Below are 15,665 nucleotides of genomic sequence, written 5' to 3'. Positions count from 1 at the left end.
AATCAATTAATAATCTACCGTTACAGGGTATTTTGAGAAAGATCTGTCAAGTTACTACCAAAATACATTCGACTATAACAGAATAATTTCACAAGGAAAACAGTCTCCCTAATAGTATTTAACTTCTTCTGCTTCACACATATGTAAATACATTATAGTCACAAGGCAGTTTCACATGGCCTTCTGAGCCTCAGAAAAACATTGTGAGGTGGGCAGGGATTATCTGCATTTGAAGATGAAAAACTGGGGCTCAGGATCTGACTGACTTGCCAAAGGTCACCAAGCTAATGACACAAAGAATCACAAATTGAACCTAGAGAGGTCTTTATCCTCCAAGTGCACAACAGAACACAGTACCTCCCTCTAAAGTACTATTTACTGAAGTAGGTAATATTAGCTTCAACTTACAGATGAGGAAACAGAGCCTAGAATTCAATGAGAATGTTGACGAAGATTACAAAGGTAGTAAGTAAGTGGCAGGGCTAGGATTCAAACTCCAGGCGGTCAACTGCAAACCCAATGCTCCTTCTAGTATGCTGAATTACAGCACAGCTGAGGCAGAGAAAGTAGGCGGGGATGACACTAAGCCTTACTAGATAACTATGCACAACATGACTTTGTACCCTGACCACAGCCAATGTGACAGGAATGGTCCCTTTCCTCAGGAACTCAGAATTGGGACCAAAGAGTCAAGCCTCCCTTGAGTGCCTGGACCTCTAAGAGTAAGCCAGGAGATATGACATGGGCATCTGCAGCCTACGCCATGGAGCACAAAATCACAAGAAGCTGGTCTGAAGAAAGAATGGCAGGGGGTGCAGAGAGAAGGTGAAGAACTGGAGGACATCTAGTCCTTAGTTCCAAACCCCTCCTGAGGGTCCCTCTTATTTCCATAAGACTCCATGATTCCTTACAGTAAGTGCCCCATTTTTGCTTATACCACCTTAGCACTGTGTCCAAATGCAAATGGAAGGTTTTTGCCAAGGGGGGAAAGAAATCTACTTCCATAAAAGTACAGTAAAAAATAAGCAGCTAGCACATGTAGCATATGCCGGAGGTGAGTATCAGATGAGAGAGGAAGTCCTTCCTAAGAGTAGACCAATCTAGCCACAAAGCACCTTCTTGACCATGCATCTCACTGCTCCCCAACAGGTGTCCAAACTGCAAGAGCTTCTTCAGTGCACCATATGTTCTTGCACAATTCTTTTGATCAACCAAGTCCCTCATCCAGGAATACTCTACCAACCTCTCCTGACCATTTCTCCATCTCCACATATCCAAATCCTCTCCATTCACAATCCAGCTCAAATACTACATGCTCCACACTTACACATCCCATCCTGGCCCTACAAACTCCCACAGACCTTTTCTACATCTCTCCTGGCACTTGTTATCTTTTGCTGTACATTATTTAACTGCCCGATCATCCCTTCCCTAGACCGTAACAGCTCTTTGAGGTGTGACTCCACCTGAGTGCCTACTCATTTGCTCCATCCATCTCCAGGGCTCCTCAGGTTGAGAAACTGACGTAGTCTCTTGGTATCCCAGCATTTAATTCAGTGCCTTACAGAAAGAAGTTGCTCAAATCTCTGTTGAGTGTATGAAATGTTAATTCCTCATATTTGGAAAAGCCATTTAGAAGTTTATACATCTAACATCTGTGGCAAAGGAAATGAGGGGATTAGTTGCAATTCATAACACCTGACATCAGAATCTCTTGGACTACATGTTTTTATTTTTTATTTTCCAATTTATTTTTATTTTTGGCTGCATTGGGTCTTTGTTGCTGCGCGTGGGCTTTCTCTAGTTGCGGTCAGCGGGGGCTACTCTTCGTTGCGGTGCGCGGTCTTCTCATTGTGGTGGCTTCTCTTGTTGCACAGCACGGGCTCTAGGCACACAGGCTTCCGTAGTTGTGGCTCGCGGGCTCTAGAGCGCAGGCTCAGCAGTTGTGGCACAGGGGCTTAGTTGCTCCGCAGCATGTGGGATCTTCCCGGACCAGGGCTTGAACCCGTGTCCCCTGCATTGGCAGGCAGATTCTTAACCACTGCACCACCAGGGAAGCCCTATGTTTTTAAAATCATGATAAGTGCTTAAGGTTTTTTTAAAAAAAAAAAGAAGAGGAGGAGATAAATTCTGGAAGGTCTGACTGTGTGACAGAACTATTCTGCTCCAAATCAGGAAGGGTGCAGTAGTTACTGCAAAGAGAAGGATAGGAGAAAAAAAAGATGGAAGGGGAAGACAGACCAGGAAAGGGCAGAAAGTCAAGCCCTTTCCCCATGACTCACCACATCTAAGAGCTAAGAGCTCTTGAAGAGCTAAGTGAATTCTTGAAATGCTTGGGAAAAGAGGGGTGTGTGTGTGTGTGTGTGTGTGTGTGTGTGTGTGTGTGTGTGTGTGTGTGTGTGTGTGTGTGTGTGTGTGCCAGTGAAACAAGCGGGTTTCATGTCCAAACTGACATGGGTGGAACCAAAACACCATTTTCAGAAATGGGAGCCCAGAAGCTAAGAAAAGCGTAAGTTAAACTAAACTAGGAAATTCACAAAAATTGGATGTGATAGATTGCAGGGGTAAGTGGGTGAGTACCTCTGGACTTTGACAATCTTCAACTAGGAGTCTGAGGCTAAAACTATGAATGAGGAAGCCCTAGCTGGCATCTAGATTTTCTATGTAATACTCAATCCCTTCTGGTAGATCAATCTACCAGAATTAAAAATCTAGGACTTCCCTGCTGGCGCAGTGGTTAAGAATCCGCCTGCCAATGCAGGGGACATGCATTCACTCCCTGGTCCAGGAAGATCCCACATGCCACGGAGCAACTAAGCCCTTGCGCCACAACTACTGAGCCTGCGCTCTAGGGCCCACGAGCCACAACCACTGAGCCCGCACACCACAACTACTGAAGCAGGCGCGCCTAGAGCCCATGGTCCGCAACAAGAGAAGCCACCACAATGAGAAGCCCACGTACCGCAATGAAGCGCAGCCCCCGCTCGCCCCAACTAGAGAAAGCTCGCGTGCAGCAACGAAGACCCAACGCAGCCAAAAATAAATTGATTAATTTTTTAAAAATCTAACCAAATACTAACTGGTAGTTAAAGTCCACATCATCTATTGGTTCCTATATACCATTTCAATTCACTAAATGCCACTCTAATACTTGGCAAAATCTAAATGAGGCCAGTAGGATACTTCTTTAGGAATTAATGCTTAGAACTGTGATGTCTACTTCTGTGTTTTTAAATACAGGCTTGCCCCCATTCCCCACTTTTTTTAAAAAGAACTCATTAAACACCAATGTATTAAAAGGAAAATGTTGAAAAGTCCAGCAGTAAACACAAATATAGTTAAGTCAGGGGCTGGGGGAGGATTCATTCCCAGAAAGAGATAATCCATCATGGTTCCTGCGGGAGTTGCCTCCCTCCACCCAGGGCAGTCCAAGAACCAAGGGGTCAGTAGATAAGAACCTCTGCAGGCAATGAGGTCCTGAGCAGGAGGTTCCTGCTGACAAAGTCCCTGCTGATACTCCTTTCCCCCAGAACTAAGGCAATCCGACAAGCCATCTTCCTGTTCCCTAGCCCACCAGTCTTACCCCCAGGGCCCAAGCAGATACCCCAATGTGGAAACCCCTGCATCAGGATGCACTAGTGACTAGACTGTTTCCAGGGAAGGGGAAAGAAGCCGTTCTTCTGCCACTTCAGAAGTCCTAGCCATTTGCATATGATGTCAGGCTACTTTAAGCCCCCTACCAACCCAGTATAGCCCAAAGTAAGGCGATGCCTCCCTGTTCACACAGCCCCTGCCCATCACTCCTCAACCCCCCACAACACCACACACAAAGGGGGAGGGACGGAAGACATCACAGCGTTAGCCTGGCAGGGCTGGGTCAAGTGAGGAAACAGCAGCGCTCATCTGTACCCTAGATTTAATGAACAAGTGCCAGACTCCAGATGCACTGAGGTCCACAAACACTTCCAACTCCCAAGGAGGCCCTTTCCCCCAGATACAGCAGCTGGCAGAAGCCCAATTAGAAATCAGTTTAGTAAACTGATGAGAAGAAAGATTAGTTCAGCTTATGAAAGTCAGCTTAAAGGAGATGATACATTCTATGCAAGGGTTCAGACTGCATACAAGTCAAATGTATGACAGCTAAGATCCACCCAAAGCGGCTCATTACCTAGAACAATGCTTATCTGGATGTGTAAACTCTAGAATGTTTTTTATTTAAGTCACTATTTAAATCCCAGCATTTGTGGTTTGACCTGCTTGCCTTCGGTATATCGCAATTAACACATCTATACAGGTCCAAAAGCTCTAAAAAAGAATCTAGGTGTAAATAATGTCACTTCTCTTCTAAACACTTTCTCCAACCTTCCAATTTTCCATTTCTCTATAATGGAATGAAGATATGTGAAATAGTAAAACGTAGCCAAAGTTTATTCTAAAGTTGAACTTTGGTTTATAAAATATTCCATTCATTCCATCACTCAAAATTCCACCTAATGAATTAAGGCATCATACACTATTGGCAGCAACATACACACCAAAAAACAATAGAATGCACTGGGAGAAGGGGAATCCAGTAGTTAAACTGAAAGACGGCAACAAAATGCACCTTTGGATTGAAGCTACAAAATCTCAGGTACTCCCTGGATATTGAGCTCATGATATCAGAGAACTACAATCTGAATTTACAGAATTTCAACCAAAGGACCATCCAATATCATCCAAGAGTGAAACTGACACCATATTCTTTTTTTTTTTTTTTTTTTTTTGCGGTACGCGGGCCTCTCACTGTTGTGGCCTCTCCCGTTGTGGAGCACAGGCTCCGGACGCGCAGGCTCAGCGGCCATGGCTCACGGGCCCAGCCGCTCCACGGCATGTGGGATCTTCCCGGACCGGGGCACGAAGCCGTGTCCCCTGCATCGGCAGGCGGACTCTCAACCACTGCGCCACCAGGGAAGCCCCTGACACCATATTCTTGTTCAGCCTCAGAACAAAGTAGAATTAAGTGGCTTTTCCATCACAGCGCATGTCAAAATGGCAGAATCAGGAATATCCAAATACCATGATGCTGCCTTTCTCCTTACCTCTTTTCACAAATAAAACAATTAAATCATGATGACATTCCTGGAGCACATAACATCATACTTCATGGTCATGGCAGACAATACTACTTGTAAACTAACACCCACAGCCTTTTCCTTGCACACACTGCTAAAGAACATCTTCAAGTTTTATCTTTTGCTTGCTAATTTTTTTAATTAATGTTTATGTGATGACAGAGAATAGAAGCTTCAAGCATATATAAACTAAAATGAACTTCACTGATTCTCTGAGGATAGCTAAAAAAGGAGAAAAACCCATGAAGACCTTGGGGGGAAATTGCTACTTGATAACCTATGCATTTTTAAATGTTACTACAAAAAATGCACACATCCTAAGGAACTAAATCTACTAACCTCTACAATCAATGTGATACATGGTTTATCCAGTCTTGACAAAAATCCTCTGGATCACCAATGGTGTGTTCATCCACTCGTACATATGCAATTGTATAAAGAATCTATTATTTGGAACACCAGGGGAAAGAAAAACAATTAAAAGATTTATACTCATAGCTACCATTTAAAAAAACAAAATAAACACTTTTCATTTCCATGCTAAGAGCTCCTAATTTGATGCCCTGTTTTGCAAATTCAGAATGAGGGGGGCAAATCATAGTGATTACCAAATTGGAGAAATAGTAAGGAATATGTCCATAAATAAAATCTGGTGTGTAGAAACAAGGTCCTACTGTACAGCACAGGGACTATACTCAGTATCCTATAATAAACCATAATGGAAAATAATATGAAAAAGAATATATGTGTATGTGTGTGTGTGTGTGTGTGTGTGTGTGTGTGTGTATAATTGAATCACTTTGATGTACACCAGAAACTAATGCAACATTGTAAATTAACAATACTCAATTTAAAGAAATTGAGTGTGTAGAACAAATATGTTAATACTTAAAATACATATATACTGATAGTTATTCACTGAAGGCTAAAAAACTCCAATACAACATACATTGTGTGTGTGCACATATATATCATAAACATACAAAACCTTACATTAAAATTAGAACAAAGTGTCTGATTTACATAATAATTTTATAAGAAGAGTATTAGTGGATGGGCACACTTGATTAACACATTATAACAACTGAGAATGCAAACATTTGATAGTCATAACCCTGGGAAACCTTTGCCCTCTCTAGGCACTTCTGATCCCCTTCCCTGGTTCTTTTCTGTCTTCTTCTCATCCCTATACATTCATAGCCCCCAGACAGCTGTCCTCTGGACAATCTGTCCACATCACCCCACACTCGCCCAAGTTTCAGAACCAAAGCTCCCACACACCTGTAATCCATGTGCCCAACACTATACCAAGTTCTTAACATGCATTATCTCTTCCTATTCTTATAGCAACCCCGTAAAATAGTTTTGTTATCCCATTTTACAGATGAGAAATCCAAGGCTTAAAAGTTAGATCCCTTAACATTAAAACTAAAAGGTGGCAGAGTCAAGATTCAAAATCAGTTCTGACTTCAACACCAGAGGTTTTAGTCACTATTCAAAACTGTTTCCCTAAACAACTCAACATGGATGCCTCAATAATTCAACCCATTCATTCAACAAATGATTTATTTCTTGAACAAAACCTGCTTTCTCTTCTCTCTACTCTTACCTCCCCAAATCTGTCTAGAGGCTGTACTCTCGACCCCCTTAATCTCTAGGTAGATTCTGGGAATCCTCTCTAACTCCTCCTTCTGTTGAATAACTCTCCACTACTCAGCCAATAGTTTCTGCATATTTTAGGGATTCTAGATTATATTACCTGTCAAATCCACTTCCACTATCCCAGTTCAGACCCTAGGTTTCTTCTAACTTGGCTACTGTAATATCTTCCTTTTAGTCTTGCTGCTCTTGGTCTCTGGACCCCTGCAATCAATGTTATATCACTGCCACCTGTTATCCTTATAAAAAGGGTCTACTCAGGTTACTCCCCCACTTGAAAGCCTTTGATGGTCCTCTACTGTCTACAGAACAAAGTTCAAACTAGTTGTGTTGGGCTTCCCTGGTGGCACAGTGGTTAAGAATCCACCTGCCAATGCAGGGGACACGAGTTTGAGCCCTGGCCCAGGAAGATTCCACATGCTGCGGAACAACTAAGCTGGTGCACCACAACTACTGAGCCTGCACTCTAGAGCCCACGAGCCACAACTACTGAGCCCGCGTGCCACAACTACTGAAGCCCACATGCCTAGAGCCCATTCTCTGCAACAAGAGAAGCCACCGCAATGAGAAGCCCACGCACTGCAACGAAGAGTAACCCCCGCTTGCCACAACTAGAGAAAGCCTGTGCACAGCAACAAAGACCCAACGCAGCCAAAAAAATAAATAAAAACAGTTGTGTTGGCATTCCTAGACAAGCTGGTCCCAACCTTATCCTTAGCTTTCTCTCCTACCACCCTCTCCACTAAAAATAATAATCTATACAGAATTTAATTGTTTACACAGTGCATTAACATGTACATTAAGCCTAACAACACTATGAGTATTTCTAATTATCCCAATTTTATGAGAAACTTAAACTTAGTGAGGTAAAATAATCTGCTCAAGATCCCAAATTGTAAAAGGCAGAAAAGGCCAAGTCTCAGACTCCAAATTTTAACTCCTTTCCTTGTACTTCATGCAGCCATAGTACCCCCATTCTAGCATATCAGACTCATTCCAACCTTCCCTGAAAATGCACAATAGGTTTCAAACTCTATGACAGAGCTCAAGCTATTGTTCCCTTAGCCTGGAATACTATCCTCACTCCTTGACATTTCTAAAGAACTGTGTTAGGCATTTTTCATATCATACTTCCTATTAGCTATTTATATTTATATATAAATCTGCCTCTATACTGAATTATAAGCCCTGTGAGGCCAGGACCATAAGTTAGTAACTCCATTTTTTTTTTTTTTTCCTTTCTCTGCGGCACGCGGGCCTCTCACTGTTGTGGCCTCTCCCGTTGCGGAGTACAGGCTCCGGACGCGCAGGCTCAGCGGCCATGGCTCACGGGCCTAGCCACTCCGCGGCATGTGGGATCTTCCCAGACCGGGGCACGAACCCACGTCCCCTGCATCGGCAGGCGGACTCTCAACCACTGCGCCACCAGGGAAGCCCAGTAACTCCATTTTTAAAGACTGCTTATTGAATTGGAAAATGTGTGGGGAAAACAAGTCATATAAGATGGCAAGCCCAAGGCAGAGACCGGCCAGGCTTGAAAACAGAGACCAACAACTTAGATCAGACCCTTTGAGCACACTGGCAGTGCCTACAATTTTAACATCTATCTTCTGAACAAGGTCGAACGTCCCAGTGCCAACTATTCTCACCAACACTGGCCTTTATTAAATATTACAATTTACTGAAGGCATAATTCAAAACAAGATGGGGTAGAAGTGGAAAACTAGAAATTATAAAAAAACAGAAATATCATCACTATTTTCCATTTTAACCTTCCGATCTGGCTAAGTACCCAAAATTAAAATAATACAGCCTTGATGTTGCCTTTCTACATAGCTCAGCTCAGCTGCATATTTGGCTGTCACTAAAGCAGCCATCTCTCTGGGGCTGTTTCAGTATGCTCACAGAATCACTTTCACCTACACAGCTACACACACTTCCCCATCTCATCTCTAAAAGAGCCACTAGGATGCCTGTCACCGGCAGAGACTCTCTCAGAAGACACCTGACATTTTGATTACCTGGCCAACTTTGCAACTGAAGTGGCTATGTTGAATGGTCAAGTTGAATAGCATCAATGTGCTTTAAGATTATAGGCTGTCGCTCCTTCATGAGCTGTCTTTATCCCAATGAAGATCAGATTCTAAGGATGCCTTAGAATTATAAAGCCCAGAACATGAAACCAATGAACAGCTGACCAGGTGAAAAGTCTCAAATGCTTCCTTCCCTCTGTCAGAAATCTCCCTACCCATTGCTGAAATATAACTACAATGTCAACTTTTCCATGAACTGGCAGAGGATAATATTAGAAGAAAAACTAGCCCACATGCCTTGCATTGAATTTCATTCCATTCCAAACAGTTATATTACCCTAAATATAAAGAAAGAAAACTACAGACTATGACCTTAAGTAATTTACAAACTAGATTTCAGAACTGCCTTTAACAGTCAGAACTAATTGTTCTCTATTTTGGCATCTTACCCCCAAATCTAATATGTCCTATTGGATGAACCAGAATATTGCCACATTTTATACACTATAGCATGTTTCTTCTGCAGGCTAGCAAGACATGGGGAAAAAAGCCATGTTGATCTTCTTATAAACTATATTTTCCCTTTCAGAGACACTAGTACAGTAGCAGCACAGAATTAACATAAACTTTGGAATCAAAAAATCTGAGTTCAAGCCCTAACTCTGTAACATGAGGGAAGCAACACCAGACAACAATAGTACCAAAGTCACAGGGTTGTTGTAAGGATTCAATCAATTAATTCGTACAAAGTGTAGAACACAATGGTAAGCTCTCAAAAACATTAGCTTTACCATTATTCTATTACAATCACCTGACTCGAAGTGACAATTACAGGATATCTTTGAAAGGATAACAAACCCCAACCCAAGATTATCCTGCTTACCTTCTGACAACTTTCATACATGATACTACTCCATGATACTACTCGAAAACAAAAAAAGAGAAGAAGAAAAAGAAAGAAAAGAGATAAGTAAAAGACAAACCTGTCAATTCTGCTTCTCAGGAGCTCCTACAGAGTGTAGTATCAGATACAACTGAAAGCAGCTACAGATTTCATTTAAATTTATGACATGTATATGACTTCAAATGCAAAGGTAAAATGCGTTGATTTAAAATCTAGAGAAAGGCAGTGTTACGAGTTATACATCTCAAAATAACAGACCTGGGAACCAAAAATGATAATATTACTCTAGCATTACTAACTATAACAAATCATACACTTTGGTCCTTACATATCTGTTTACAAGTATTCTTCCTCTTTCTTCTCAGTAGTATTATAATTCCATCAGTAGAGTTTTCATGCTTCTTTTGTACACCACAGCAGTGTTAAACAGCAGTCAAATAATTGGATTAAAGTAACAAGTAGCTGAGAATTTAGCAATGCATCTGATTTGATCTCTTCATCAGCATGAACACTCTATGGTACATGGAGGTAACCCAGCCTAAAGACTGGTCATGAGTGCCTGTGAGCCACCTGGAATCCAGTTCCAACTCCACCACTTACTAGCTGAGGGACCTTGGGAACCTAAAATGTCTGTTTTCCACTCCATAAAACAGCAATAAGAACTTTACCTACCTCTTAGGATTATTTTAATGAATAAAAGAATACAGGGGCTTCCCTGGTGGCGCAGTGGTTAAGAATCCGCCTGCCAATGCAGGGGACACGGGTTCGAGCCCTGGTCCGGGAAGATCCCACAAGCCGCGGAGCAACTAAGCCCGTGCACCACACTACTGAGCCTGCACTCTACAGCCTGCAAGCCACAACTACTGAGCCTGCGTGCCACAACTACTGAAGCCCACACACCTAGAGCCCGTGCTCTGCAACAAGAGAAGCCACCACAGTCAGAAGCCCACGTACCGCAACAAAGAGTAGCCCCTGCTCACAACTACAGAAAGCCCGCATGCAGCAACGAAGACCCAACACAGCCAAAACTAAATAATAAAATAAATATTAAAAAATCTTTAAATAAAAGAATATATACAAAGCATTTAAAACAATGCTAGTGCTAAAAAAAATGCTAGTGCTGAAATATTTAGGGGGAAGGGTACTGATGTCTCCAATTCACTCTGAAATGCATCAAAATAAGATGGATTGAGTACTTAATGCCACTGAACTGTACACTTAAAAATGGTTACAATGATAAATTTTATGTTATATATGTGTATCTTACCACAATCGTTTTTAAATAATAACTAAAATAAAACAACATTTTTAAATGTGGCTTGAAAATGGACACATATGTGATAAAGCTAGTAGTAAAATATCACATGTAGAATCTAGGTAGTGGGTATATGAATGCTCACTTTCAATTTTTCCGTATTTTTGAAGAGTTTTATGATAAAATATTAGGGGGAGAAACAATGCTGGCATCTAGTAGTTTGCTTTTTTATCATCTATTAGTCACAAATAATAGCCAGCTAATATTCAGATACTTAGCTCCTTTCTCTTATAGCAGAATTCTAAAAAGCACCTTGTTACCAGCCATCTCTCCTCTTACTATAACCTTTCTGAAACTGAAAATGGCTTATTTGAAGTTCCTTATATACATGTTCGGTATATATGAGTGTGATTTCAAGTTAAATTATTCCAAGGTACCAACTGCCAAGTATTTAATCTCCCCTGAAGAAATGCAGAAACCAAGTTAACAGACATCTGTGGCCAAAGACTGGTGACTTGACCAAACAAAACAATGAAAAAGCAAGCACTGGAATTATTTCTTCCTAACTTTTCCAGTAGCTGCTAAAGCCAGTAAATTCCTCAACCAGAAGAACTAAAAACGTTTTAACAGATACCTGATGTACAGGAGCACAATGCATATATACAAATACATCAGCCACTTAAGAATGATATCCAATTCTTCCTCTAGTTTTGTTCCCCATTCCAACTAGTAATTTATATTTTAATGTGTTTAGTGCTACAACATGAACTCAGATATCTTGCTGTGGAACAACTTAAAACGTCAGACCACCTCACACCCACTGGGATAGCTACTATCAAAAATATAGAAAATAGGGCTTCCCTGGTGGCGCAGTGGTTGAGAGTCCGCCTGTGGATGCAGGGGACACGGGTTCGCGCCCCGGTCCGGGAATATCCCACATGCCGCGGAGCAGCTGGTCCCGTGAGCCATGGCCGCTGAGCCTGCGCTCCGCAACAGGAGGGGCCACAACAGTGAGAGGCCCACGTACCGCAAAAAAAAAAAATAGAAAATAACAAGTGTTGGCGAGGTCCTAGAAAAACTGGAGCCCTTGTTTACCACTGGTGGGAACATAAAATGGTATAGTCACAGTGGAAAACAGTATGGCAGTTCCTCAAAAAATTAAAAATAGAATTACCATATAATCCAACAATCCCACTTCTGGGTATATATCCAAAAGAACTGGAAGCACAGTCTCAAAGAGAGACGTGTACATCCATATTCATAGCAGCATTATTCACAATAGCTAAAAACATACAAGCAACCCAAGTGTCCCTCGACAGATGGATGAGAAAATATGACATATGCATACAACAGAATACTACTCAGCCTTAAAAAAGAAAATCCTGTCACATGGTACAACACCGATGAACCCTGAGGACATTATGCCAAGTGAAATAAGCCAGCCACAAAAAGACAAATCCTGTATGAGTCCACTTACATGAGATACCTAGAGATATCAAAATCATAGAGACAGAGAGTTCCCTGGTGGCACAGTGGTTAAGAATCCGCCTGCCAATGCAGGGGACATGGGTTCGATCCCTGTCCAGGAAAATCCCACATGCTGTGGAGCTACTGAGCCTATGTGCCACAACTACTGAGCCCGTGTGCCACAACCACTGAGCCTGCGCTGTAGAGCCCGTGTGCCACAACTACTGAAGCCCGTGCGTCTAGAGCCAGTGCTCCACTACAATAGAAGCCACCGCAATGAGAAGCCCACACACTGCAACAAACAGTAGCCCCGCTCGCCGCAACTAGAGAAAGCCCACACACAGCAACAAAGGCCCAACGCAGCCAAAAATTAATAAATAAATTTATTTTTAAAAAAAATCATAGAGACAGAAAGTAGAACAGTAGCTGCCAGGGGCTGGGAGGAGGGGGGAAAGGAAGGGTTTAGTGGGCATAGAGTTTCTGTTTTGCAAAATGAAAAGAGTTCTGAAGATAAACGGTGGTGATGGTTGCACAACAATATGAATGTCCTTAAGACCACTGGCCTGTACAGTTAGAAATGGTTATGATGGTAAATTTTATGTTATGTGTATTTTACCACATAACAAAAAATGGAAGAAAAAAGATCAGGGAGCTGATCTCCCCAAAAGGCCTGGTGGTGCTCCAGCTTGGAACTGACACACAAGCAATCAACTCTGTGGCTATCAGGCCCTGTCTATCTCTAACCACCGCATGAGACCTTGTCTACTCAAGACTCTCCATCCTGCCCAGGGTGACACCAATTCTTTATTTCAGCCTCAAAATGAGCAAACACCACTGCTGCTACACCAGTTTTGTGTCAAAGCAGCAAGGAACTTATCTCTCTAAGCCTGCCTCCTCTTTAAAACACGGATAATTACTACCTACCTGCATTACTAGGCTGTTAGGAGGACAAAAGTGAGATCATGTATATAAAAGTATCTTTAAACTGCCAGCACCAAAGAAACAGAAATTATTGTGCGTATAGCTACTTCCATATGAAAATTCAGAGGGGGCTGTAAGAACAGAAACTTCACAAGGCTTGAGACACCTCACCCAGGCTTCATTCCATTTAAAACCCACCTCACCCCTAAATAACACCTTTCTTGTTCTTCATAAACTGAAGGGCAGCGTTGAGGAAACACCTCAGCCTAAAGCTTTTCACCTAACCACCCCAAAGGCAATCAGAAATTGTCTTGCATGTCTTAGGAAAATTCAATTTTTATGACCCCAGCGTGGGCCTGCGGCGCCCGGGGACTACACTTCCCACAAAGCACCGAGGCGAACCCGGGCGGCGGGCGAGGTGGCCTGCGATTCAGGGTGACCAACGCTCTCCCCGAGCGTGGATCGCCGTCCCCCGGAAAACTGCAACGTTTAAGGTCAAGTGTGCACTGGCTCTCCTTTCTGAAAGCGCCGTCACCCCGAGGTTTCCCCTGCGGCTAGCGCCGCGACGCTCCCTGCCCGCCCGTCCTTCCTGCTCCACCTGAGGGTCACCGCCTGTTCCTGACCTTTCCGCTGATTTCTGGTGTCACAACACGGCACCTTCTCCTCCTCCCCGAAAGCTCCACTTCTAGAACTCGCCCAACAGTTGGGCCCGGGGTCCACGGAGGGGTCTGACGGGAAGGCAGACACAGCCCGCCCCCATGGGGCTCCGGCCGCCCAGCCAGCCCAGCCCCTACGGGCAGGGGGCTAGGCTCCCCCCACCCCCGGGCCGGGGCGGATCGCACACAGAGGTGGCTCCGCCCGGGGCTCCGGTTTCAATTTCGCAACGTGACGGTGCAAACCTGAGGCCTACAAATGCCGGCGGCGGCCGGCGCCCCGCCCGCCAGGCCCGAGCGCCCTAGCCCCCCGCACGCCGCGGCCGCCGCCCGCCCGCCAGCCAGGCCCTGCTCCCCGGCCCTCCCGCCCGGCCCCGGCCGCCGCCCCCGGCCCGGCGCTGCGCCGGCTCCGGCTCGCTGCCGCAGGCTCGCCGTGGCACTTACTCAGCTCGTCCTGGGAGGCGGAGGCGGCGGCCGCAGCCATGTTGCGCCGGGGAGGGAGGGAGGGGCCGGAGGGGGAGGGCACGGACGGGCGGCACTGGGGGCTCGCCGCTCTCGGTGCAGCAGAGGCCGGCAGCCGCCTTTGGTACTTCGGCGCGGGCTGAGCTGCGCCCACGAGGCCCGCCCGCCGTCGCCGTCGCCGCCTGCGTCCTCCTCGCTGCACGCGTAGTTCTCGCCGTCCCCCGCGAGCTCGCGACTCGGGCGCTCCCGCAGTCCGGCGCCTCTGCGGAGCCGCCGCTGTCCGTCGGCCGAGGCCCGGTACGCCCGGCCCGCGCGGCGGCTCTGCGGCTCAGCGCCGCGCTCGCCCAACTCACGCCGGTTTTATATTTAGAAAGAGCTGAGCCATCCTCCCAGCGGCCCCCCCGCCGGGCCCCTCGCGCGCCCGCCCGCCCTCGCTCGCTCGCTCGCGGCTCGTCCTGCCCACCTGCCGCCGCCCGCCCCGCGCGCGAGAGCCGGCCCGCGAGCGCTCCCTGCGCGGACCCGGCACGCGGCGGCCTTCACCGGCGGCCCGGCCTAGCCGCTCCTCGCCGCCCCTCCTTGCCCGCGCAGCCTCCGGCGGCCCCGGCGCAGAACGGACGCGCAGGCCTCTGACCTGAGTCCGAGCCGGTCTCCATGCCGGGGATGCTGCGCTCAGCGCCGCGACGCGGGCGCCCAGAAGCGAGGCGAGAGGCGGGCTCGGCCTCGGGGAGCCGCGCGCCGCAGTCCGTGAGGGGCTTGGTCGAGCTGGCCCGGGCTGCCCCGGCCGGGGGAGGTCCTCGAGGCGGGACGGGAGCTCTTTCTGTAAAGGTCTGTGGTTGTCACGTTGGCTGGTCCCGACCTGGAGAAACACGCCTGTCCGAAGGAAGAGACGTGGACTCGGAAAAGTTGAGCCGGGTTCGGAGTCGGCGGGAGGAAGCCCCGCCCTGCGCCTCCCGCTGAACTTCTCGGCCCCGCCGCTGACTCAGTCCCGGGCGAGCCCGGGTGCCCAGGGCGCCTTTTTTTACTTAAAGATGGTGATAAAGTGTAGGTTTCTGATGCTCTTCGAAACTAGAACTAGGACTACCGAGTGAGGGAAGAAGATCACTAAGCCGCACTAAAGTTCAATAAGCCAAGATTTTTAAAGTTGAATTTCAAGTATATATGCTTATAGGGGTTGTTTTCTTAGATTTTAGTTCTAAT

At 45.7% G+C, this 15,665-nt stretch overlaps 1 protein-coding gene across 6 annotated transcripts in view; it reads right to left on the bottom strand.

The window, feature by feature from the left end:
• ECPAS (Ecm29 proteasome adaptor and scaffold) overlaps nucleotides 1-15,401 on the bottom strand; it is a 98,833-nt gene extending 83,432 nt beyond the window's left edge. Inside the window, exons 1-2 of one of the 6 annotated variants that reach the window (XM_067743673.1) lie at nucleotides 15,100-15,401; nucleotides 5,454-5,557 (exon numbers count right to left, since the gene is read on the bottom strand). In XM_067743673.1, coding sequence (XP_067599774.1) covers nucleotides 5,454-5,475 — 22 coding nt within the window. In that variant the 5' untranslated portion in view covers nucleotides 5,476-5,557; nucleotides 15,100-15,401. Of the gene's footprint in view, nucleotides 1-5,453; nucleotides 5,558-13,976; nucleotides 14,150-14,450; nucleotides 14,774-15,099 lie in introns of those variants that run through there. The other 5 variants (XM_067743671.1, XM_067743672.1, XM_067743674.1 and 2 more) reach the window with 5 other exon arrangements.
• Nucleotides 15,402-15,665: the final 264 nt, after the last annotated feature.

This window comes from Pseudorca crassidens, chromosome 7 (assembly GCF_039906515.1).
Source record: "Pseudorca crassidens isolate mPseCra1 chromosome 7, mPseCra1.hap1, whole genome shotgun sequence".
NCBI classification, from domain to species: domain Eukaryota; kingdom Metazoa; phylum Chordata; class Mammalia; order Artiodactyla; family Delphinidae; genus Pseudorca; species Pseudorca crassidens.
The sequence above is the reverse complement of the archived record's forward strand: the minus strand, read 5'-3'. Positions and strand labels throughout refer to the sequence as shown.